Source organism: Cydia splendana, chromosome 7, assembly GCF_910591565.1.
Source record: "Cydia splendana chromosome 7, ilCydSple1.2, whole genome shotgun sequence".
NCBI lineage: Eukaryota > Metazoa > Arthropoda > Insecta > Lepidoptera > Tortricidae > Cydia > Cydia splendana.
Window position 1 is genome coordinate 11638937 of NC_085966.1, and position 26783 is coordinate 11665719.

Here is a 26783-nt window from a genome sequence, read left to right on the forward strand (position 1 = left end):
GTTTACAGCAGCCGTTTTGAAACGAGTTTTACGAAAATACACGAAAAAATAAGGTTGAGTTAGCAAAAATAATATTAAACGATGTGTATTTATTACAACATATTGTGACGTCACACGATATCTCGTATCTATCTCTACATAGGTATATTCATCCTGTATCCCTATCCACCCTTGCTAAGTGTATTGTATACCAGGCCTTTTCTTCATTACGCCACTCTCCTCGGTCTTGTGCTAATCTCAATTACTTATATATTTTTTGGTTTAAAGATAGGTTTTTTTTAATTTAAGGTTTTTTATTTAATTTTGTTATTTTCATTATGATTTTATATTTATATGATGTGATATTAATATTAAAATAAAGGCTTAACACGAGTTTTGTCGCCAAACACAAAAGAAGACCAGAGCAGACAATGAAAAACTATACTGTTTTTTGATTAAGACGAAAGTGGAGGACCCGCGCAATATCACCCTTTTCATACAAACGTAGTTCTCATTTTCCTCTCTAAAATAGTTTGACACAATTTGTTGTAAGTACCTATATCATATATCAACCACAGATATGCCCCTACGTTTGTTTTTTTCGAATTTTTCATTTTGTAAGAGTTAGGAGCATTTAAAATTTGTTTGAAATCTGTTTTTCGCTCCTAATTTTTACCATAATCAAAAAATCGAAATAAGTCGAACGTAGGGGCATAGCTATGATTAACATACTTACATCCAATTATGTAAAAATATTTTCCATAATGTCAATATTCAGAATGGAAACTGGAGAGTACGTTTATGGAGAAACGGCCGTCCCCTTTCCTCTTAAGGCATTATAATTAAGGAACCCTCAATACGAAAGATTGACTCGAACCTGCGAATTCCTAATTTTGTCTATCAATTCATGCAAAACAAATAAAAACAGGTTTATTCAGACCTTCGCATTTATTATAGGTACTTAATATGTATCAGCAAAGAATTAATTGTCACATGGAAATCGAATAGGCGATACTTAAACTTGTCTTAGTCTGTACAATGGCGAGCTCGCGTCGAGTCGTTCTCAGGGCTGTCCTAGCGAGCCTTAGGTGAGGTTATTAACAATTAACCGATATCGTGAAATATGTTCCGCCTTACTTAATTTTTCTCCTTGATATCTTCTTCATTTTGATTGCAGTGATTTCGTTATTTGATTTTTCTTTATATATTGTAAAGCCTTTAAAGTTATCTTAAATTATCAAATAGCCAAACAGTGTATATTTGTTTTCATAGTAACTCAAAATCTGTAAGTGCAAGTCGATTAGTGCCTTTACGTTACTGCACAAACTCTGGATGCTCTAATTATTAGTTTTTGCTTAAACAACCAATTGTTTGTTCACTTCTGAATATAGTGTTTTTAGTGGCCTGTTTTCTTGTAAGTCAGTGACTACGAACTAAGAAAGCAGCTACGCTGCATATTTTTAAAACTATTTCACTGGTTAACAAAATTATCTTTTTCGCATTCCCGCAAAAGAAAATTGCGTGCCGTAGTAAAACCTTCGTGTAATCAATTGAGAAATCCCCTGTTGTTCTAATAATTGTTCATCGCCAAAAACAATAAAATATGGTTTGTTTGCGTAGCGTGCTGAGCGCTCGGGGGGAGTCGGGGCCGGGAAACTACACATTCCCTGACGGATTCATGTTCGGAGTTGCTACTGCTGCGTACCAGATTGAAGGAGCTTGGAATGAAGATGGTAAGTCGTTTTAATTCCATGACGGATATGGTATGGACAGTACCAGTTAATACAGTTTTCTGCAAAAAAAAACATGCAAATATTGGACTTTGGTTTTTTGTATCTGACCGTACTTACACCAAAACCTAATGCATGAAACGTATAAAATGTGTAAATTACTAATGAACATTAAAATTTAGTGTTTAATATAGTTAATTGAATTCGTTTACAAATACCAACTGTGATTTATTTGTATAACAATAAATAAGTATATATTTTTTGAGGTGCTCAGGTTATCAGCTTTCGAATAAGATCCAGTTTTAGTAGGTATCTATTTAATTTTCATAACATACTGGAAATCAGTCAGACACAGTCAATTCTTTAAATCCGTTGCTAACCACACTCACTTTCGAGCAAACTAGGTATCGTCATCTATTCATCCTTAATTATACCTACAACGCTTAAGAATCAATTTGCTTAACAGTAGTTACAATGTACCTACCGGTTTTTCAAAATAAACACTCTGAAAGACCAAAAGATGTGCCCCCCTCCCCCTCAGTTTCTAGTTTATACCTTAAATGTTCTTCAATAAACAGTTATTAATTTAATTAATTAGTACAGCCGAAAATAAGAGATTATTAATTAGGTTTATTAAAGTTCAAAGTACGGGAGTTTTGGAAATCAAGGGGAGAGGCCTTTGCCCAGCAGTGGGGCACTATAACGAGTTAAGAAAAAAAAAGTACAAATTGACTTTTTTAGAAATTTAATGAATTTTTAACAATTAAGTTTCATGTACCTAACTGAGCGAGAACCAATACTTTTTCTGACTATACATGCAGATTATTAAATTTATATTGCCAATCTCGCTGGTATTAGATATTTTTAGAGTTTCAATATTTATGCACAATTATGTACTATATACATATTACTAAGTACATAAATTAACATAAAGCACCATTCATGCTTACAAAAACACCTACTCTTACATAATTAACTACATATTTGGCCTTTTTCGATGCAAATGTATTTAGTTCTACATACCTCACGAGGTCAATCGACTGCCTTATTCTTCGTCCTGGCATGTTATTCCATTCGCTTTTCTAACAAAAATCCGTCGCCTGTGGAGAACAAATAGTAGATTGTTAACCAAGGGTGGAAAGTGAACCATATCACCCGAGATATTTTGGCGTACGAACGAAGTGATGAGAGCGCCAATAATTCGAGGATGAGATGGTTACTTTTACCCGAGTTAAGCACTCTACTTTTCATTTCGACTATGAGGAAAGTCAAATACAAGAAATGTAGGTTTATTATAGGTATACAATTTCTTTTGACGGTTAAGAGAATTAGGGACTGGAATTGGCGCCATTTACATTTTGATCGGAAAAAAAATCTCAAACCATAGACAATTGAGATGTGTCTGAAACGGCCTTAATTTATACGCGCCTTCAAAAAAGTGAAACTGAATGATTGTAATGTAATGATAATAATTTAAACATTCATCGTCATTTATATTGATTTATTAACATTTTTATTAAATCCCATGTAATTGTCATTTTAATTTCGATAACACTTGGTTGGTCTGAAAGGTGAACATTCCGAATAGGAGAGAGATGAAAAATAAGTTTGATCTTCGATTACCTAGGTACATGTAGTTGTAACGCATTTCGAGATACCGTTGAAGTTTTAATGAGTCTAACTAGACTCAGTTGTATGAGATTGATTTTAATTATTCCCGAGTTTTTTGAGTCATTGATCCTTTTCCAAGTTCATTTTACTTGACTCAAAAATCTAGAGTCCTGGAGCATGCGATTCTCAAACTTATTTACCCTAGTCTTTATCAGCATTATCTCGTAGTACTCGTGTATGCTCAGTAATCAATCAATGGCAATGTGAATAACAGCCCTGTGTAGCATTTCTAATATATAATTAATCAATGGGTCAGCAGAAATCTCCATACGTCCTCGTCCTTCTATAAAAAATAAGTAGGTAATGAAATTCTATGCTGGATACCTACTAGATAGATCCCTGATTAAAACACTTAAGGGAATCCCATGCCCCAATGACCTTCGATCAAAACCCTTAGTTTTATAAAGTTTTTTGTACCTTATCAATCTTATCATATTAACAGTCACGGCTTTAAGCAATATGGTATCCTATATTTACTTCAAAGGTCATTGTTTTCAAGATATTTGGCATCGAGTTGAACAATTTTAGGCCAAAAAACTGGTTTTCTGGCCATAACTTTTGTGTTAATTAATTTAAAATTAAAACCTCTGACCAGTTTTTAGAGAGACGTCAATGTCAAACCCAAATATGTAGATTTCGTATATGTTATTTCTTATGATTTTTAAAACGACAATAACAAAAAAAAAAAAAATTAAAAATCATTAAGAAATAAGTATTCATTTCTTTCAAAATCCGGTAGATAAAAATGGAGATAAAAGATTGACGAACCGATAGCCGTTTGTCTTATAATTCTGTATGTAGTGCAAATGTAGGAGATACGATTCAAATCTTGTCAAAAAACGATGTAAACCTCGGGTAGCCTCTTAACTGATATTTAAAATTGTTAAACGTCGTATTAATTTACAGGTAAGGGTGAAAGTATGTGGGACACGTTTCTACATTCCCACCCATACTACACGCCTGATCACTCCAATGGGGACGTGGCAGCGGATTCTTATCACAAATACATGGATGATATAGCCATTGTTAAGGAGTTGGGTGTGGAGTACTACAGGCTGTCGATTTCGTGGCCAAGGTAAGGACGATTGGCAACTGAGTAACACGGCCCGATTCGAACTTTAATATACGTCAGTTAATAGATCTAGAAACGATATGGATTAGATATGTTAGTGTCAAATGTGACGTTTCTTCAAACAAAAACGTCACTTTTGACACTGACACATCTAATCCATATCGTTCCTAGATCTATTAATTGACGTATCTTAAAGGTCTAATCGGGCAGTCGGTCTCTTCTTCTTTCTCGCGTTATCCCGGCATTTTTGCCACGGCTCGTGAGAGCCTGGGGTCCGCTTGACAATTAATCCCAAGTATTGGCGTAGGCATTAGATTTTACGAAAGCGACTGCCATCTGACCTTCCAATCCAACGGTAAACTAGGCCTTATCGGGATTAGTTCGGGTTCTTCACGATGTTTTCCTTCACCGAAAAACGAATAGTAAATAAATATCAAATGATATTTCGTCAAAAATTAGATCTCGATACGATATAGATCGGATGAGTCACTGACAAGTGACGTTTTTGTTTGAAGAAACGTCACTTTTGACACTAATGTTCAAATTTTTGACGTTTATTAAAGTTAGAATGTTAAGTAAAGTTGGTCAAGCAGATCTTGTCAGTAGAAAAAGGCGGCAAATTTGAAAAATGTAGGCGCGAAGGGATATCGTCTCATAGAAAATTTGAATTTCGCGCCTTTTTCTACTGACAAGATTTGCTTAACCATCTATATATTCATTATTATATATGACTCTTGTCAACAGGTTGCTTCCGAACGGTACTGACAATAACATCAGCAAATCTGCGGTTCGATATTATCGGAAGGTGATAACGGAATTAATCAAAGTCAATATAATCCCCGTTGTGACTTTGTTCCACTGGGACATGCCCACCCCTATTATGGACCTAGGCGGTTGGGCCAATCCGCAAATAGTCAATTACTTTAGAGATTACGCAAGAGTGGTGTTTAATCTATTTGGCGATGTGGTTAAAATATGGACAACTATGAATGAGCCGCATCAACATTGCTATAACGTAAGTCATTATATCCCAACCAGCACGGATATCATGGTCGCATTTTTATCACCTATCATGTCATGCGTCTCTTTCGCACTTTAATACTTGTTAGAACGTGACAGGCATGGTGACAGATGATAAAAAAGCGACCGTCTTAGCCCTATTGAGCAGCAGATTTTTTTACTCACTTAAAATTTAAAAAGCTTGCACTAACCGATTTTTGATGCTGTATAACAAATATTGGCGTTGTTAACTTAGCACGCGTTGCCTCGGTGCAAAGAATACTAGTATACTCGAACGGAGCAGAACAAATTGCTATTGTGAGTAAATTAACAATATTGTATCGAAATACTTAATGACGTTAATTACCTCATAGCCTCACAACTTCTACCAGTATTAATAGAACATGCTTTGTATTAAGTAGTGAGGTACTTGGTAGCTTTTATGGTGAATTTTGGTCGTCAACGGTCATAATTTAACTAATCGTTTTACCAACATATTATTATCTTTCCGGTTCAAGTGTAAAACAAAAGAGGAATAGGCGTTTGTGTTTTAGTGTCCAGGGTATGATTGGAGACATAACCAGGTTCTTCCTTTTTATTATATTTTAATATAGTTTTTTCAATTGCAATAGCTATTAGACGGAACTATATTATTTATTGTGTAACAAAATTAATTGAATTGATTATCGTCACTTAATAATCATTTTAATAACACGCAGTAGGTGGATAATTGGAGTTATATAATGTTTTTTAACAATTAAAAAAAAGATTGATTAATGTCGTATAAGTACCTAAATAAAAACTATAACAATACTTAATAAATTCCAACCTCCCAATAACCCACCCTGACAGGTGACGCGGGTTGCACCTGTGTTGGCTTTGACTCCGCGCACGCCTCCCAAAAGTCCCAAACGTCCGGGACACCATTATCCCGTGTACATGAAAAACCTTTGTCGTTATTATTCCCTTTTAATACTTCACTCATGACTTGCTCTTTATAATTACGTCCCAGCGTTCACTCTTTATATGTCGATAGTTGATGTAGGTAATAGTTGACTTAATTTAATGAGGAATAATTCATATATTTTAATCGCCCTGAGGCTATTTCCACTTGTTACCATTAGATTGCGGTAGGATCATGGTCGAAATCGCACAAGTAGAGCCCACGGTGATCAAGTCAATTAAAGTCATGAAAAATTGATTTCAACTGATTTTATTTGCTTAGTTAATTGCTTCAATTAGTATAATGACTAGTAGTGATGGCTTTTATGACATTGAGCATAAGACGTAAAATGACGTTCGGAATTTAACTATGTTGTTAAACTTGAATGCCAATATGAATAACTATAGCAAAGTTATACGTATCTTCATTTCTAACACAGCTTACAAGTATAATGTGTAGTAAACAACTATGAATTAAAAAAAAATCTCAGCACGCCAAAACCGCCAACTCTTGTCCGCAGAAATGTCAAAATCATTGACAGTTTGTTTTTTGAAGTTATAAACATACTGTCACAACTTTATTACAGAATAAACCATAATTAATACAAGAACATCAACATAAAAAAACATAAAATTCAGCTTTAGTCGTTCAAATAAATTCAATTACAAATTAAAGTAATGATTTTGGAAGTTTATCATATTATTATAGTATATATAGTGGCGGTGCGTTCATAAAACTCGTATCTCATCGGCTTGTCTAATTTGAAGTAAGTAATCACCTTATTTTACAAGTTTTAAGGAAAAACAGGCCAGCTCAGCTTAGCTTGTTTTAAGATTAATATCTGGGAGACCGAGCTTTGCTCGGAAAACATATAAAAACTCAAAAATGCGCGTTTTCCCAGAGGCAAGACCAAGCTAGATCGATTTTTCGCCCCCGAAAAGCCCATATAGCAAATTTCACCGAAATCGTTAGAGCCGTTTCCGAGATCCCTGAAATGTAATATATTTCGGGGATCTCGAAAATTTGTGTGCAATATAGTTTTCTTAATAAATAACATGTATACTAATTCGCAAAATAAGGGACACCAATAGGTCAGGAAATGAATGCTCAAAAAAGGTTGTAGAGGGAAATGCTAGGAACACAATTTTTGACTCCATAACTTTGTTTGGAGTAGTTAGGAGGTGAACATATCAAAAGTCCCCGCCCTTAGCCCTGGTGCTGGGGGGGAGGGAGGGGTTTGAAGGTCCCATGTTTTGGTTTTTTACTTATATCTCGGAAACTATGCGTCCTAGCGACATGATGTTTTCTACAAAATTAAAGCTTATTAAATTTGCTACAAGTTTTACTCATTAAGTTTTTCGATATCTTGTATAGTTTTCGAGATATCCTCTCTTGAATGTTTGTAATAGGCCGTGGCAGGATGAGGGACCATCTTGTGGCTTAATAGCTTTTCGGCCTTATTTTTTTGTGATTATGTGCCACGTCATTAGTAAGGTCTATACTAAATTTCAGCGTTCACCTATTCTTATTTTTAAAGAAAAAAAATAAATATATAGGTATATATATATATTCATGAATATTTTCGTTTCCATGGAACTAATTCTTTCGTGCTTTACACGTGTGGTACACTTAATCAAGACCCACAATATGTATTTATAATAAGTTAGCACTTCATACAAAAAAAGAAATATACAGGTGTCAATATTTTAAATATTTTTTATAACAGACACACCTCCAATTATTTTATGAATAATAGCCCTTTTAATGAACTATAACATATATTATATTGCATCTTGAGGTGGTATGGGCTCCAGTGAAAGAAGTCTCTCTCAATGCCTTCAAGTCATTCTTGAAATCGGCGGCTACCATCAAGCCTGATATCTCTTGTCTTCCTCCCACCGAGGGAGCAGTAAAACAGCATTCTCTCCGAACATTCCACCAAGTTCAGCTGTGGTTGGGAAATGACCTGCCTCCTTAGATGTATAGGTGGAAGATTGAGAACAACTGCCTGGTTCCAATGCACAGTGAGTTAGAGTCAGACCAAGAAAAGTCTGCAGTGGATTTGATAGCCCACGCAGTGAAAGTGTTATTTTAAACGTCAAACTTCTATGAAATGATGACGTATAAATAAATAAGTGTGGCTGCAAAAAAGCAAACCTTAAATGTTCCCCAGCATGCCAAAATTGTCAGGGGAACTGCTTGAATGGGTCCCTCAAGTTGACTACGACGATGAAGAAGTACAGGAGGATCCTCTGACCGGGGTTCGATGGAGAAGAGATAGAAAACGAGGACGATGATGAAGATCACCCCAAGAGAGCAATAACTTAACTCAATGGTGCATACCATACTTTTGTAATGTTTAAATTATTTTTCTATGCCAATATACTTTGTTTGCATTTAATGGTTTTGATTTATGAAACTATCCTAAAGCCTGCACGCCTGCCATGCTTGTGTCAAAATGTGGCATCGAGACGGGTCCTTATGCTTGATGTAGGCACAGGTAGAGAAGAAACCTTTTCATCAGAGAAGGGTCCTTATGCATGCTCTATTTGTATAAGGGACGGTTCCATCAGAGTAGGATCCTTATGTACATGGAGCATAAGTACCGTTTTCTGATGGAAAGCCACAAATTATGATTTCGAGAAACGATATTATGAACCTGTCCATTATTGATACACATATGCAAGAAGATTAAATATGACGGATTTAATTACATTTTAATTACATCAAGGGGTCTCACCAAGTTTTTAAAATATTTTCGCCATGATGCACCATTATTAAAAGCTTGAATTAAATATATGTTATAGTTCATTAAAAGGGCTATTATTCGTAAAATAATTGGAGGTGTGTCTGTTTAATAAGTTATAAAAAAAATATATTTAAAAATATTGACACATGTATTTTTCTTTTTTTGTATGAAGTGTTAACTTGTTTATAATTACATATTGCGGGTCTCAATTAAGTGTACCATACGTGTAAAGCACGAAAGAATTCGTTTCATGAAAACGAAGATATTTTTATTTTATTTTATTTTATTTTTTTCTTCAAAAATAAGAATAGGTGAAAGCTGAAATTTAGTACAGAACTTACTAATGACGTGGCACATCATCATAAAAAAAATCAGGCCGAAAAGCTATTAAGCCACAAAATGGTCCCTCATCCTGCCACGGCCTATTACAAACATTCAAGAGCGGATATCTCGAAAACTATACAAGATATCGAAAAACTTAATGAGTAAAGCTTGTAGCAAATTTAATAAGCTTTACTTTTGTACACAAACATCATGTCGCTAGGACGCATAGTTTCCGAGATAGTTTAGTTTAGTTTAGTTTGTTTATTAACCATAATGTAACATGATCATTACATGGTAAGTCAGCATTTCACAATATTATACTTAAAGAGTATGAATTTACAAAGTAAATACGCTTAGTAATAATAAAAATCTATTTACAATTTGCGTCAATTAAAATATTTTTTAATAATAAATATTCAGTAATCGAATAGAAGGCATGGTTTTGGAAAAAAGTCTTGACTGTATTTTTGAATAAATTAAAAGGTAAATCCGTGATATTTGTGGGCAGTTTATTAAATAGCTTTATTTTTATGAAAATTCCCTGTTTTTGACACTTTTTTAATCTTAGTGATGGAAGTATTAGTTTGCTATTGTTTCTCGTATTATAATTGTGGCAATCCGAACGCTTAAGTAGAGTGCTTGCTTTCTTGTGAATTTCTAACACAGAGTTGTATATAAACAATGATATGACCGTCATTACTTCAAGCTTCACAAAGTAGGACCTCGCAGATGTGCGCCAATTTACTCCGCATATTATTCTAATCGAGCGTTTTTGTAGAATCAATACCCGGTATATATCTACTGCATTTCCCCAGATAGTAATCGCATAAGTTAGTACACTTTGAACATAAGCATAGTATACAGTTTTTAAAGTTTTTAGGTTAACTAGGGGCTTTAGTTTCAACAATGCGTAATTAGCCGATGCTAATCTATTACAAACTTTGTCAATATGCGTGCTATGTGTTAGTTGACTGTCAATTTCATAGCCTAAGAAACATGTATTGTGAGTGTACTCAAAGGTGGTTGTTTCATTGGTTTTTCTTGAAAGTGTCTTGTAGCTTACAAATGTACTTTTATTTTTATTTAAAGAATGCCGTTACATTCAAACCATTTGTGTAATAAGTCTGTGATGCATCTTAGGTGTCTTTCCATTGGTTTACCCTTGAATTGCCGACAGACATTTCATCGAATGTTATTTCGAAGACAACGTTTCAAGTATTTTCATTTCATCGACAAGTTATTGCGTCGAAGAATCGATACTAGTAAATTTAAATCGGGGACTTTTAATTGGTACTTGAGTTATTTTGTATATAGTTTATATCGTGGTATTTCTTTACGGGTTTTTTTATTTCATTTTGGATTGTATTTAATAAAATTTATTACGCGTAAAATTATTTCAATTTGTAATATTTCGTTAACGAAACTAAACGCAATCACGTCAGTCGGCTCAATCTGCGCGATTATAGCTATGTGCTCTAATTTTGAAGATATAATTTTACAAGGCTGCCATTTTCATGTTGGGCAAATTATAAATATATTGGTAACAATAATTTTACTTACTAAGCCGTTATTTCTGTGTAGGGTCGCAGTTCTAACCTAACCTAAACCTACTTTGAAAGCCGTTCGTTTCTGTGTGGGTTCGCAGTTCTAACCTAACCTAAACCTACTTTCATAGCCGTTCGTTTCTTTGTGGGATCGCAGTTCTAACCTAACCTAAACCTACTTTGAAAGCCGTTTGTTTCTGTGTGGGGTCGCAGTTCTAACCTAACCTAAACCTACTTTGAAAGCCGTTCGTTTCTGTGTGGGGTCGCAGTTCTAACCTAACCTAAACCTACTTTGAAAGCAGTTCGTTTCTGTGTGGGGTCGCAGTTCTAACCTAACCTAAAACGACTTTGATAGCCGTTCGTTTCTGTGTGGGGTCGCAGTTCTAACCTAACCTAAACCTACTTTGAAAGCAGTTCGTTTCTGTGTGGGGTCGCAGTTCTAACCTAACCTAAACCGACTTTGATAGCCGTTCGTTTCTGTGTGGGGTCGCAGTTCTAACCTAACCTAAACCGACTTTGATAGCCGTTCGTTTCTGTGTGGGGTCGCAGTTCTAACATTAACCTAAATCTAAAATTCTTACAACAGAAAAATGTATAAATGTGTAGTACGACATATAAAAATGTATTAAAGTAATACGTCGAACAAATGAATTGCAATGTTTAGTAGTTGTGCCAATTAAAATAATTTGAAACGAATTAGCGATCAAGTAATATTCGTTGAATAGTATTTCTACGCACTAAGAAAAATTGAAATAAATAGTATATGAAACAAATTAAAGCCAAACAATATTACTAGTACTAACGTTTCGATGAATCGTTGTCGATGAAATAATATTCGATGAAAAGTTTGTCGGCAAAACAAGGGTACACCCTTTCCATTGATGGTTGATCTTTGTGTCTGACTCCAATATGTGTGTCATCTGCAAAAAGGCTGATCTGTGCCCATTCTGGTATATTTGAAGGCAAGTCATTGACATAAATCAAGAATAATACTGGGCCCAGAATTGATCCCTGCGGTACGCCTATTTTACACATTTCAGGGGATGACACATTTTTTCTAACTTCAACCACTTGCATTCGATTCTGCATGTAACTGACCATCATTTTTAAAGCTATGCCGTCAAAACCATAGTGGTGTAGTTTGTGAATGAGAATATCATGCCGTATACAGTCGAAAGCTTTAGATAGGTCGCAAAACATGCTTGCGCATTTCTGCGACCCATCCATAGACTCTAATGCAAAATCGACGACTCTTCTTATAACCATGGCTGTGGATTTCCCTGTTCTGAAGCCGTATTGGTGGTGTGAGAAGAGATCGTGGTGTTCAAAAAAATTCATTATTCTGGTTTTTAGCACCGCTTCTAAGACCTTTGAGAAGACAGGTAGTACACACACTGGTCTGTAGTTGCTTGGGTCATTTGATTTACCTTTCTTAAAGATAGGTACGACTCTGCCGGTTTTCAGTATTTCTGGGAATGTCCCTTCCTCCATGCAACTATTTAAGACAGTCAGCAGTAATTCCATGATGTTATCATTATATCTTATGATCTTCAATATTCTGGTATCCATGGCTTGTATGTCTTTCGACGTTTTGTTTTTTATTTTGTTTATTGTCATATGAAGTTCTTTTAGTGTTACAAGTCCGAAATGTATCTTGTTGTTTGGCTTCATAACAGAATTTAGATAATTTTTGGATTCCTCTACACTAACTTTTAAGTTACATGTTATTTTTTCTGCTATTGTAGTATAAAAATCGTTAAATATTTGTGCCATCTTAGAAGGATCTTTTGTGCTGTTTCCATTATTATCTAATACCTCTTCAATTTCATTCAAGTTCCCTGTAGTACACCGGTTTATCTGTTCGTTCACAACCTTCCATGTTTCTTTGACTATATTATTAGAGTTCTGTATTCGTCCAGAGATTCCCAGCCTCTTAGAGCAAATCATTACTTTTTTCAGTACCTTTTTGTACACTTTAATCCGGTTGTTCCTATGATCATCAGGAAAGTGTGCTTGTAGTATCTCCATTTTATTTAGATTCTCTCTTGAGGTTGCAATACCCTTTGTGATCCAGGTATCATTTCTGGGCTTTACAGTGACACGTTTTTCGGGAAAAGCTATATTATAATAGTAATTAATGGCTGAAACAAGTGTATCCATTCTTTCGTTTGCATTTTCTAAACTCAATATTGTGTTATTATATTATGATATAAGTAAAAAACCGAAAAATGGGACCTTTTAACCCCTCCCTCCCCCCCAGCACCAGGGCTAAGGGCGGGGACTTTACGGAGGAAGTTACGGAGTCAAAAATTGTGTTCCTAGCATTTCCCTCTATAACTTAATAAAAAAAAAATCTATTCATTTGTTGTCCCTTATTTTGCGAATAGCAGTATTCATGTTATTTATTAAGAATACTATATTCCACACTAAAATATATAATTAATACCCAAAATAATAATAATTTCGTAATAGTTTCTAGGGTTATTCACCCTAGAAACTATTACGTTAAGGTATTATATTCTGAATATCGGATTAAAGATTAATGGAACACATCATGAATATAATTATTGGAATTGATGGGATGTAATCATAAATTATAGGAGTGCGATAATTTGTTCCGAATTAGGGCCTCTCGAATTAATGGCCCGCTTTGTGCTTCGTAACTTACGAGCCCTTAACACGGCTAAAATGGCCCGCCGGATATTTATGCTGCAATGTTAAAAATGCCCTTTGTTCTCTTGCTGTGTTGAAAACACCGGTGAGATGTTTTAATTTGCCCTCATATAGTCTGGCAAGCCGTTTCCGTCAGTAGAAATAAGCGAAAAAAAAATTACATAGAAAATTTTAATTCCGCGCCTTTTTCTACTGACAAAGTTGTTTGACCGTCTATATCTAGATATTCTTGCCTAATAGTATTCGGTACATGGGTACAATTCTATGTACATATTTGTGGCGGCAGAAGCTTACGCTGTTATTCACGACGCTCCTACACGAATACGAATAAGCTGCTACACGCAGTAAGCGCCAACCGCCATACCCTTACCCGTGGGACGTCACATTTATGTTTACCGATGCCCAGGGCCCGTCTCATTGAGATTTAAAATATTATACCTGAAATATTATACTCGATGTAAAGCAACCACCATACAAAGATCATACATAATCATCCGATAATCCATTAACATAATGCTCCCCTCTCCCCGAATATAGGCTATCGGGTAGTGGCGCAGTTGTTTTAATGCAAGTTTATTTTATTAATTTTCAGTCATTGATTTCACAAACAATTTCTTTTTCGTAATTTGTGAAAAAATGTGTAAGTAGTTAGTGCGCTATTGAAATGTAGAGATACAACGCTGTCAAAAGTAATGACCGAATTGGGGCACACCACCAGAATGACAACTTTGGGCAATGTCGTGACGAGTGTCTCAGAGCTATCTTTATACCTACTCGTACTCGCAATCTAAATAAATCTGTAAAATATACCGATGAAAATTAAGCTTAGTTACCAGTTGTTATGATGCCAAATATCGACTTCTCAACTTTATTGAAAGTATTAAAGAATAGCGTTACGCAGTTACCCAACGCTTTTGGTAGAATCCCCAATTATTTATTTACAATGTTCAATATACATTTTACTCATTTTAGGGCTACGGCGGCGACTATTTCGCCCCCGCTTTAAAATCACACGGAGTGGGTGAATACTTGTGCATCCACTACATGCTGCTGGCTCATGCTGCCGTCTACCATCTTTACGACGAGGAGTTTAGACCAACACAAAAAGGTAAAGTTTCGGTTACCAGTACCAGTTGTTCATAACTATTCCCAATTTGAAATCGATAGATTTAGTAGTTCTCGAGATTCAGCAATGTGACAGACAGGCAAACGGAATGAGTTGCACCATAAGGGTTCCTTTTGTATCTTTTTGGAACCCTAAAACCAATAACAACCTAAAAGCTTAATAATATTTAACATACTTCTCGGTGACGTTTCATCCTTTACTATGAAATAAAGGAAAAAATAATAGAGGTTTTTTGTCACGGTTTAAAAACTTTGAAATAACGAATAAGTGGGTAGGTAACGAATATGTATTATTGTAAACCACAAAATAAAAAATACACGGAAAATTTAATAAGTTCAAAGTTTAAATTAGGTAACAACAGGCGCGTTCCATTGACATAGATATCTAGGGACTGGCTTTGCGGGCAATAATAATGAGGCGTGACAGGGTCCAGTACAGCGGTGTGACACCGCTACAACGCGATTGGTTGATGAGTTCGCAATACGCGCGCGATTGGTTGATGAGTTCGCATTACGCGCGCTATTGGTCGCAACTAGTTGCGTTAGACTGCACGATTGGCTGGAATTCGTGAGTAACACCGCTGAACTAGTACCATTTTTAGTGCCCGTAAGGCCCGTCCTTAGATATTATACGTCAATGGCGCGTTCTCTTCCAGAAAACTTTTGGGTAGCAAGAGACTAAGTACCTACATACCTACTTACAATATTGAACGGGTAATGCCGATAAACATGTAATTTAACAAACTGAAAACTAGAAGATTATTACACAGTTACACACTTTAAAATAATATAGGTATTATTTAGTCACTATTCGTACCTTCATACTAATACATACATATATATTATTAATCGTAAATAAAGGCAAGTTAAGACAGCGATAGGTAATGTGATTTCAAAAGATATTTTAAAATGGGAAGGGATTTAACGCATCTGATGTCTAACGGCAAAGCATTACACAACCAAATAGCACGAAAAGTAAGAGTTGTTATAAACTTTTGATTAGATTGCGGAGCAATGAGATGCTTCTCCGCGCTCCAGTCCGAAGAAAGAGCTTTTGAAAAATGAAAAATGAATATGACGAATAAAAATGTTAATTTGTTAATAATACACGGTACAATTGTAAAGGTTGGAGCATTCTAGTAAGTAGGTATAAAATACCTGCGACAGAAGCTCTTACTACCCGCTCTTCCATAACACGTGTAGAACTTAATTAACAAATTTATACAATAAACAATTTTGTTGACTAAAAAGAAAAAACCAGTCAAGTGCGAGTCGGACTCAATTTTTATTATTATTATATCATTTAATAAAAAAAAAACAATGTGTTTTTAACAATGTGTTTTTTATGTGGAACGTGTCTTTAAAAACCCGTAGGGGTCGGATCAAAAACTAAGTAATTAAGTCCGACTCATGCTTGACTGCATATTTCTAATAGGTTTTCCTGTCCTCTACAGGTAAGGAACTATTTTGTGTATTTGTTTCAAAATTTTAGACTTGGTTTGAACAAATTTTTATCTAATACATACCTCTATAATTGACTTATCAAAATTTTCGACATTTTTGATCCAAGTAAAATTTACGATGCCGTTGAAAATGCGCTTTCAGCGTATTCTAAATATTCTTATATATAACTTACAGTTAGCATAAGTAAATAAAAATATAATTAATAAAAAAAACACAAATATACAATTTTGTTGTTTCAAGTTTGTTGGCAGAGGGAACTCCCCCTATTATATTAGGTATGCCGAACTCTATACGCTCTGATACTTGAATTTAATACATGTTAATAACTATTTACATTCAAGATTGCCGTATTATTAAGTTATAAAATATTAGCCATCGATACATTCAAAAGGCTGTTACGATTATATGTAGGTATTGTAGGTAGCTATATCACCAACACGTGTAACAACTACACTGGCTGACGCAAATAAATCAAACTTATTCTTTTATTTTTTTAGGAAAAATTGGCATCACTCTTGACGCATTTTGGGCTAAGCCGAAAAACAGCAGTAATCCAGATGACCTCGAAGCCGCTGAAAGATATCTTCAGATGCACGTAAGTGTAACAACCTGGTATTAGTCGTATTGAGCATAGATCGATTAAATGCTACTACACTAATAATAATAGGTATATACAGGGTGATCAATCCAAATGGGTCAGTATGGAGAAGTCAGAAACTATGAGAGATAGCGAAATCTGTTCTTAGGAACCATGGCTTCTAGATTTAATAATAATGGCATTATTATTTTTTTATCTCTCATGCATAACCTAGGTATACATTGCAACCTTTAAGTTATTAAGTGCTCTATTTTCAAATTTTAAATAAATTGGCACGCCCGCTGAACGAATGCGTTCTAATTTTAAATAAACGCAATTTATAATGCATAATATCGATGCAGATAAGATTAAGTGGTCTATTCAGATAAATGATTCATAATTATGACCGATTCACATTAATGACAACAATTTGCAAATTATTTAAATTGTGAACATTTCAGTCTAATGTTTACACAAGATTTCATAGCAAAATTTGGTCCTTATACTTTCAGGATCAATTATACAAACAAATACTACACGCGATTACATAAAGAATATTGACCAGGTTCGATTCCCGGTTACGCATGAGAGTTTAAAAAAAAGTTTGAATGTCATTATTATTAAATCTAAAATCGAAGCCATGGTTCCTAAGAACAGATTTCGCTATCTCTCATAGTTTCTGACTTCTCCATACTGACCCATTTGGATTGATCATCCTGTATATATCTCTCTTCTTCCTCGTTCCCTCATTGCTGAGGATCGCGACCACATGTGATTACATTTTTATAATATATTTATATAATATACATACCTATAGACGGAAACGAGGTGAGCGTAAGCAAAGCCTTTAATCCGAGGAAAGCCAAGCCATACGAGTATCTAGCCATTCCCAACTTGTTTATAATATTACAATATCATAAATATATAACCAATACCGTGTTATCCTATAAATGTGAGGATATTAAATGTAAAATATACACTTCCAATGTGTTTGGGTTAGCGTTGATCATAATGTAACTATTCCAAAGGCTATGGTCGGACTTTCATACATTTGCGACCGTTTATTATAGAATAGAGTATCGATTTTTTTGTGGTAAACACCCCTGATGGTGTCTATTATTTTGCCCAAGTCTCAGCTTCTTATGTTTGATAGTTTCCGACTTACGTCGTAGATTTATTGAAAATAATTATAATATTAATATTTTTTGTAGAGGTGAGCCTTAATTTATAGAACATTGACTAAGAATTTCAGAAAATTTGTGTGGGGGAAGTTTGTGAGATAATAATTATTTTTAATAAACCTTAAAAATGACGTAAGTCGGAAACTATCAAACATAAGAAGCTGAGACTTGGGAAAAATAATAGACGACACCATTAGGGGTGCTTACCACAAAAAAATCGATACTCTATAATAAAAGGTCGCAAATGTATTAAAGTCCGACCATAGCCTTTCAAATCGATAGGTTCAGTAGTTCTCGAGATTTAGCAATGTGACAGACAGACAAACGAACTGAGTCGCACCATAAAGGTTCCTTTTTATCTTTTTGGTACGGAACCCTACAACCAATAACAACCTAAAAGCTTAATAATATTTAATATACTTGTCGGTGACGTTTCATCCTTTATTGAAAATGTGAAGAATATTTTTCCTCGTGTCAGCATAAGAAATGTAACAATGAATGTACCTATAGAATACAGTCATGATATTTTAAAGTTCAGGTTTTTTATGTATCATTTTAATTATTTTTACATTAAGATTTGATTTATCAACATCTTATTCTTTTTAACAGCTAGGTACCTTCGCACACCCAATCTTCTCTAAGGAAGGTGATTATCCGGAGCTCGTACGAAACAGAGTGGATAAATTGAGTCTGCACCAAGGTTACACAAGATCTCGATTGCCATATTTTACGCCTGAAGAGGTAATTTTATGAAGTTTTCATTTAACAATTGTTAAGAATATTGTGCATGAAAAAGAAAAATACGAGGGATGCGGCGGTCAAACCCGATAAGTCGAGATATTTTGTCAGTGTCACTGACATATCTAATCCATATCGTTTCTAGATCTATTAACTGACGTATCTTAAAGTTCGAATCGGGCCGTAAACTTGTGGCGATGGCTCTCACTGTCATTTCGAAACGGGTTTGCGGTCGCATAGTCACGTGTACATAATTGAGAGAAATATATTTTGATAACTTATCGACGATAAACGTGTTTCTTGCTTTTAATTATATTTGTTTCTCACAAAAATAATGACTTGTAAAGAAATATAAAATAAAAGTCGATCTGTTTTTAGAGAATTTCATTGAGAGGCAGCTCTGACTTCTTTGGACTGAATCACTATACGACCTTCCTCATGTCTCCGTCCAATTCAGAGGAGAGCTGGGCAGTACCGTCAATGGACTATGACACGGGTGTCAAATTAGAGCAAGATCCAAAATGGCTGAAACCTGGATCAGATTGGTTCTCGGTATGTATAAACTGAAACGTAAGATCGGCCTCTCATCAAAATTTGTATATCTAAACGAAAACGAAAGCTTACTCTGAATATTTATATTTCTGTTAAACCAGTTTCTGCGCTTCTGTGTTTTACCCATTATTACATGTAGAAAATTCAATAAAACATTGTTTAAAAAAATATTATATAATTAGGCAATATTAGTATTGTTCGTTTAAAGGTATTAGATTAAGGCTCCTTCGTTACTTGTACCCATCAACATAAGGCGCTATAATACACAGCGAATTTCCTATTTAAGAGGAGAATTTGTTTTGCGCCCGATATGGACCAGAATGGGCAAAGACAGTGCACTAATTAAGATAAGACTGATGAACCTCATGCGATCGGTCTATTTACTTGGGCATTATGGACAGTTTAGTTCTACACGTCTGTGCAGTCTGTGCTATACAAATCGCTGCAGATTTATCTTGATCTGACTCTAAAAGGAATTCGAAAACCGCTCGTGTCTCACCCATTTGTAAACTAAATTTCATTTGACAGCAACGCTTACTGAATACATATGGGATTCTTAAATTGTGTCCAAAAAAAATTTTTTGTTCATAAACGTTTTTATTTTTCACATATTATTACATATATCAAAAGTACATACAATAAGCAATTTTTTGATTCATATGGTCAAGCTTAATATCCTCAGGAAAGGTAAATAAAATGAGTACATAAACACGGTTGTGACAAAGTGTCCCTCAGTCGTGACATTTCGGCATTATGGTGGCCAACTCGGCTGTTTTGATTTATATAGTTATTTTAACATAGCCTAAGTCACTCCTATGACTACGACAAACCTAATGACAGCTCAGACGTTGAAATCCGTCAAACTATAAAGGCTGTAGAGCGTGACAAAGAATTCGATACACATCATACATACATACAAGCGAAAAATATTTTTTTTGCTTTTGGCAGTCGGGCAATAATAGCAAATGATCTGTAGCTAATGAAAATGCATTTCTGAAAAGTGCATGTGCCTCTAAATTAATCAAACGAATTAAGAATGACACGACCACGTGTCTATATGTCACGAACGTGGACTCAAAAGTCCGTGGTGGTGACAGATTTTTGAGGCCACGGTCGTGATAATTTGGAACATGTCCGATATTACATAAACATTTCCTTTGATTTTGCAAATGTTCAATAATTAGCTTAATCTGCAATGTATGAGGTACAGTAGCGGAAAAAAATCTGTCATAATTGTTTTTATTAAATATTTCTATATGTGATCGACTAAACCTACCTTATCTATTATCATATGAAAGCTCTTTAAATGGAGAGTATAATCATATATTACATTTATATGATATCATAAAAGACACTCGTTTTGCACAAATTAATTTAAAAGTACCTAAAATAACTTAAATAACTAAAACGCAAAGTATAGGTAAAAGTGGTTCATTAACAAAAAAAAAACAACAAAAATAACAGATTCTTGACTGAAAATCAAAATATATGATTAGTACTTGGTACTGAAACCCTTTGCATCAAGAACAGCTTGGCATCTTCGGGGCAGTGCTCAGCTTTGCGAGGAAAGAATTTGGAATGCGTTCCCATTTTTCCTTTAATTGCTCAAATCTTTCGTTGATATTTCTTGCTTTTCTTGCACTCACACGACGTCCTAGCTCCTTCCATAGATTTTCTATCGGATTCAAGTCCTGACTTTGACTGGGCCATGCCAAATTCCTCACTCTACGTTTTTTGAACCACTGCTTAACAAGATTCGATGAATGTTTCGGGTCATTATCTTGTTGAAATATAAACGCCCTGCCGACATTTTGGCATACCCAGGGAAGAAAAACATCTTGTAATATTTCTTCATATACTTCCTTTGTCATAATCCCGTTTATTCGATGTAACGGACCAACGCCACTTGCACTGAAACATCCCCATACCATAAGGGAGCCGCCGCCGTGCTTGACTGTAGGGAGCTGGTACTTGGGGTCATAGCGAGCATTGTCGGGGCGTCGTACGTACGTAATTCCATCTGTTTCAAACAGTAAAAACTTGGATTCGTCGCTCCAAATTACCTTTTCCCACATTTCGGCAGTCCAAGAAAGATGTTCTTTCGCATATTTTTTTCTAGCTGTCCGATTCTTCTTGGAAATAAGTGGTTTCTTAGCAGGGCGACGAGCACGAAGTCCACCATCAATCAGACGATTTCTTATAGTACGTACGGTCACAGAAACTGAATCTCCAGCCGATATTTCTCGCATAATGTCGCTCGTCGTGAATCGTGGATTGTCTCTGGCTAATCTCAAAATGTTGCGCTCAACCAAATGTGATGTGCAGCGTGAGCGACCAGGTTTGTTGAGCTTTTTTACACATCCGTGAAGCTTTTCGCGTTTTAAAACCTTTGATATAGTCGACTGATGAAGTTGAAATTGCTTAACCAGCGTCGATTGCGTTAAGCCATTTTTGTACCCCATTACAATTGCTTCTTTTATAGCTACTGATAAGTTTTTATTTCCACGAGGTCTCCCCATGACGGAACTGATAATTCTTACAAATATTGTTACGAATTAACACGATATTCTGTTTTTTATCGACTTATATACTACGAGTGACGGACGTCATGTTCCAGAAATACGAATTCAAATAGATTTTTGAAATATGTACCGGCCTGTTAGCATATATTGGGCCTAGAATAAATCAATACAACCTTTTTTGATTAGTTATCAACAAATTCAGTCCCTGGTTTCATCTATTTTGATATATTTTACAGAAAAATCACAATATGATAGATTTTTTTCCGCTACTCTATATCTTATGTTACAAACAATAACGTGAAACTGCAACTTACTTTTAAAACTCTAACACGGCGGTGACGCGTTAAGGTTGACCGTTTTTTCAAATGAACACAAATAAATAATTTTTGACAAAACTTCTCCCTTCAGCCATTTGTAAACCTGACAACAACACAGTGTTGCTGTTCTAAAAAATAAAGTTTTTTTAATAAGGCTGCCAGTAGTAAAGATAATTTTCTACCGAGTACCGCATGTTTATATTACCACGCGCGGTGGTGACGCGAAAACTAATCACAAAATGTATGTTGTTTAAAATTATATAAAATCGTTATAAATCCATACAATTTTTAAACAGTATTGTAGAACAAGGATTATTGTTTTATATTTGATATAAATTATTGCAAAATCACTTCATATTTAAAAAAAAAATCAAATAGCACAAAATCTGGGGAAGTCACACTACACGGTCCGTGACATTTCGCACTTGTAATTTTTTTTTTATATGTTTCTAATACTCTTAGGACAATACATTTAGGTTGACCTAAAACTAGAGATAAATTACTAAGTATATTGATATAGAGTTTACTTATTTTCACAAAAATACATGCTATTCTTACGTGTTACACAAATAATGCATAAGAATAAGAATTACCCGTATATTAAAACTTGATAGTTGGTAATGTTTATAAAAATAATAGCAATTAAAATTAATCTGATAAAGCCTGTTGAACGTTAAGGTTTTTTTTAAACTAATTATCAAATGTGTTAGATAAGTCAATTAATTAGTTTCTGTTTTCGTTTTTGTTTAACGAAAAATTTCCACTATTACGTCTAAGAAAAGAAACACGCAGATATAAATACTTAAGTACCTACCGTGTCCAAATATTTGTCTATCATAAAGTCAAACGTAAGTTCAATCTTAGTGTTTACAATCGTTAAGTATGGAAATACCGTTATTTATGTTGGCAAGTTCTGGCTTCAAGGCGACCAAATTGTGCAAATTTATTATCAAAAATGTTTTCTTCGCTCATTACCATAATTTTGATAAGTAAAGTATTTTCAGAAGATGGGCGGATGGTGGTGAATATTTGGAAGCATGACATGTATTAAAAGTAAAACTGTATTATATTGTCGCGTATGTAAGTAGGTAACATAAATCTGGTATAGTCTGTCCGTTTTTCTAAGATAAATTACGCCATATAAATGTATGGCGAACTTGATCTTAGAAATCGGAAGGGCTATACTAGGTAGTAATAAAACTAATGTAGGTTTTCGAGATATAACTTATTACAAAAATGTCATTAGTTATTTCAACTAGGATTTTCTTGACTTGTTATTAAATAAACATCAAGAGTTGAAAGGACTGTTTGTTCGTAAAAATATATATCAATATCATAAAACTTGTAGTACGCACACGCACATGTAGGTATATATTGTATGATACTCGTTAACCAGACTTCCTCATTCTTGGTCGCGTTTTATTAACACGTAAATATCACGATTAACTAATTATCTGCATTTTATGACTACAACAGGCACTCCTATGGCCTTATCAAACTTTCGTTTTCTGAGTGGAACGGTGGCGTGATCGGAACCAGTTTATAAAACGCCTAAAGTAGTTGTACGGGTCCGTGCCCGTAGGAACTCTAAAGGAAAACCCTAAAACGAAGTTACCACTCCTGTTCATCAGTCTGTTTGTCCGGCTGAATCTCGACATAGTCGTCGATTATAGGAAAATATTTTTATTTTTTATTTTACTGCACCGTTAAACAAAGTACAATGCCTAAGAAAATAATTGAGAAATTAATAAATCCGTATTTTATTGACTGTCTCATACGAACAACGAACAATACCTACGTTTAATATAATTTGCATTAGTTTGCCCCATTGCTGATCAGTTTGACCTCTCTCATAGTGCCTAAGGTTAGTTTTATAGTTAGTTAGTAGTTTTACAAAATTATTCTGTCCATAAACCACTTAACAAATATTTACACGGCACTTAAGAAAGTAGTTAGGTGTAAGTAGGTCGGATGATAGATAATGAGCGCTATCTCGCCAACAAACTGTAAACGCAGTTTGGCGAGGAATATAGTTAGTTGTTAGAAAATTGTTGCGTACTTTATGATAAATAAATATAAAAAAAATTCTTGGTATTTAATAATGGCTGTAACACGATAAATGTAGGTAACATTTATAACATTACTTCAAATACAATGTAATATTTTAATGACATAAGTATTACTTACACTAGGATCACAATAAAGATTAATAGATTCTGAACGTTCTGACTTATTCTGTAAAATAGTGTCACTATGATAATGGTTTGCGGTTTGTCATTTTACATACCGGTATTAGTATTTTTCCAAGTGGCATGGTAATTAATGTGTCGTTTTACTATACAATATTTTACATGCAAGTATTTTCTTTATAAATATCACTTGGTACTGTGTTATGATTGTTTGAAAGACGACCAGCAATAACCGGAGGAAATCTATATTAAAGCAACGCGATTGTCGATTCGGCTTTGCGATTGACTATTCATATTAATATATTAAACACATTATGTTTATTAAAGGTATACCCTCCTGGTTTTCGGAAACTTATCAACTGGATATCCAATGAGTACGGAAAAGAGATTCCGATCATCATCACCGAAAATGGTTTAAGTGACTTCGGAGGCATCAACGATTACGCAAGAGTAGATTATTATAACGAATACTTAGCCCAAATGTTGAAAGCAATGTACATTGATGGCTGTAATATACAAGGATATTTTGCATGGACATTAATGGATGACTTCGAATGGAAAGATGGTTACACGTACGTATTAATTGTTATTTTAAATTTAAACAATTGTAGGGCGCAAACGCTATACGATTGTGCTATACATACACGACCTACAGAGGTAGCGGCGGTGATCGCGATTTTATCACCTGTCAAGTCGTGCGTCATTTTCGCACACATACTTGTTAGAACGTGACAGACATGGTGACAAATGATAAAGAGCCGGCCATTAGCTTAGGTCTTCTGAAGAAGAGCTCCATGTATTATAACATGGGTTTTATAGTGGAAGGGTATGAACGAATACATTATCTTCGTTTGATTATGTAGACTTACCTGATTATATCAGGCATCTAAGATAAAACAAAACAATAATGTTAATACATGCATGATATGTAGGTATATCATTGGCATCACGATTAAACCCGTTTCTTGTTTATTTCTCACGTTTTAATATAAATCATTTGAATTTAATTGCTAATTACGTCTACTTGTGTAATCGATTTATAAAATGTTAAAACGGAAGTATAAACCGGTTTAGTTTTATTTATCTTTAAAGGTAGTGTCTTCAACTGAAGTAATAATATTTAAAAATAATATCCTACTAATATAACTACTAAAATAACCCTTCTTTTGATTTGTCGTACTCGGGTAATAAATGAACGTAATAAACTAAAAAGTGACGAACATATTTTTGTGGATACACAGATAAATAGGGTTTAATGGGGTTAAAACTTATGAAGTCACGGGCACGGGCTAATTATTAATTTGTTAATTAATAAGCATGTGCGTTGGGGGGCTCGGGGGCTCCACAAGGCGCTCAGCAAACGCCTAAAGGAGGCCACATGTGACCCTCGCGCAGGCAGCTTTCTCGCGCAAAGATTGGCCGATCAAGCGCGGGAACGCTGCCTGCATGATGGGCACCCTACCTAGGGCGCAAAATTTTGATAGGTATTTTTAATTATTTAGCTTTAGTTATCTTAAGTGTAGTTAATTTTAGTTTTATATTCATTTTATAACACTTATTATGTGTTTTATGTTTTTGTATGTATTTACAATGTAACGTGAGGAATAAAAACTATACAAACTGTACCTGTCAACAAACTAACGCGACAATTTTTTTTTTCAGATCAAAATTTGGCTTGTACCATATAGACTTCAACAGTCCACACAGAACCCGGATACCAAAATTGTCTGCCATTAACTATCGGGAAATAGTGCGAACCAAAAAAATCAATTTCGAGTTCATAGAAAGACCATCGTCGTCTGCCCAGTCCAATAAAATAAAGGATTAATATTGGCTTACCAACCATGTTGATTTCATGTTATATTGTACATATGAAATAAGTAGTTAATAAATATTACGTTACGATTTCTAATATATTTATATTGTTTCATTATATAATTATTAATTGCAATAATTAGGTCATTAGGTTTCATATTATATATTTTATATTACATTTTCATAATTTATATTACATAGTTTCATATGTAACTAGCGACCCACCCCGGCTTCGCACGGATTACACAAAACATTAACAAATTATACACCTAAACCTTCTTCAAGAATCACTCTATTAATAGGTGAAAACCGCATGAAAATCCGTTCAGTAGTTTTTGAGTTTATTGCGAACATACATACACACAAACAGACAGACGCGACGGGGACTTTGTTTTATAAGGTGTAGTGATGTAAGTGATGTTAGTTTATATTTCATTAGTAAAGCATCACTAAAGAGGTGTCAATTAACATCACATTACGAGGATATTGGACGACCGTTTCTCAACACAAAACGTAGTCCCCATTTTCCTCCCTGGAAAATATTTTTAGACTATTTATTGTATTTTAACCATAGGGATATACTAATTTTTTTTATTATTATAAGATTTATAAAGAAAAA

At 34.6% G+C, this 26783-nt stretch overlaps 2 protein-coding genes across 2 annotated transcripts in view; one reads left to right on the forward strand and one right to left on the reverse strand.

Moving 5' to 3' along the window:
• LOC134792172 (cytochrome b5-related protein-like) overlaps positions 1-26783 on the reverse strand; it is a 526347-nt gene that overhangs the window by 251269 nt on the left and 248295 nt on the right. The window lies entirely within an intron of this gene.
• On the forward strand, positions 915-26239 carry LOC134792163 (myrosinase 1-like). Its single transcript, XM_063763396.1, has 10 exons — positions 915-1067; positions 1600-1712; positions 4287-4455; positions 5197-5467; positions 14657-14792; positions 16771-16868; positions 18641-18772; positions 19148-19321; positions 24677-24921; positions 26012-26239. The coding sequence occupies exons 1-10, from the start codon at positions 1018-1020 to the stop codon at positions 26175-26177; spliced, it is 1554 nt and encodes a 517-aa protein (XP_063619466.1). The 5' UTR covers positions 915-1017; the 3' UTR covers positions 26178-26239.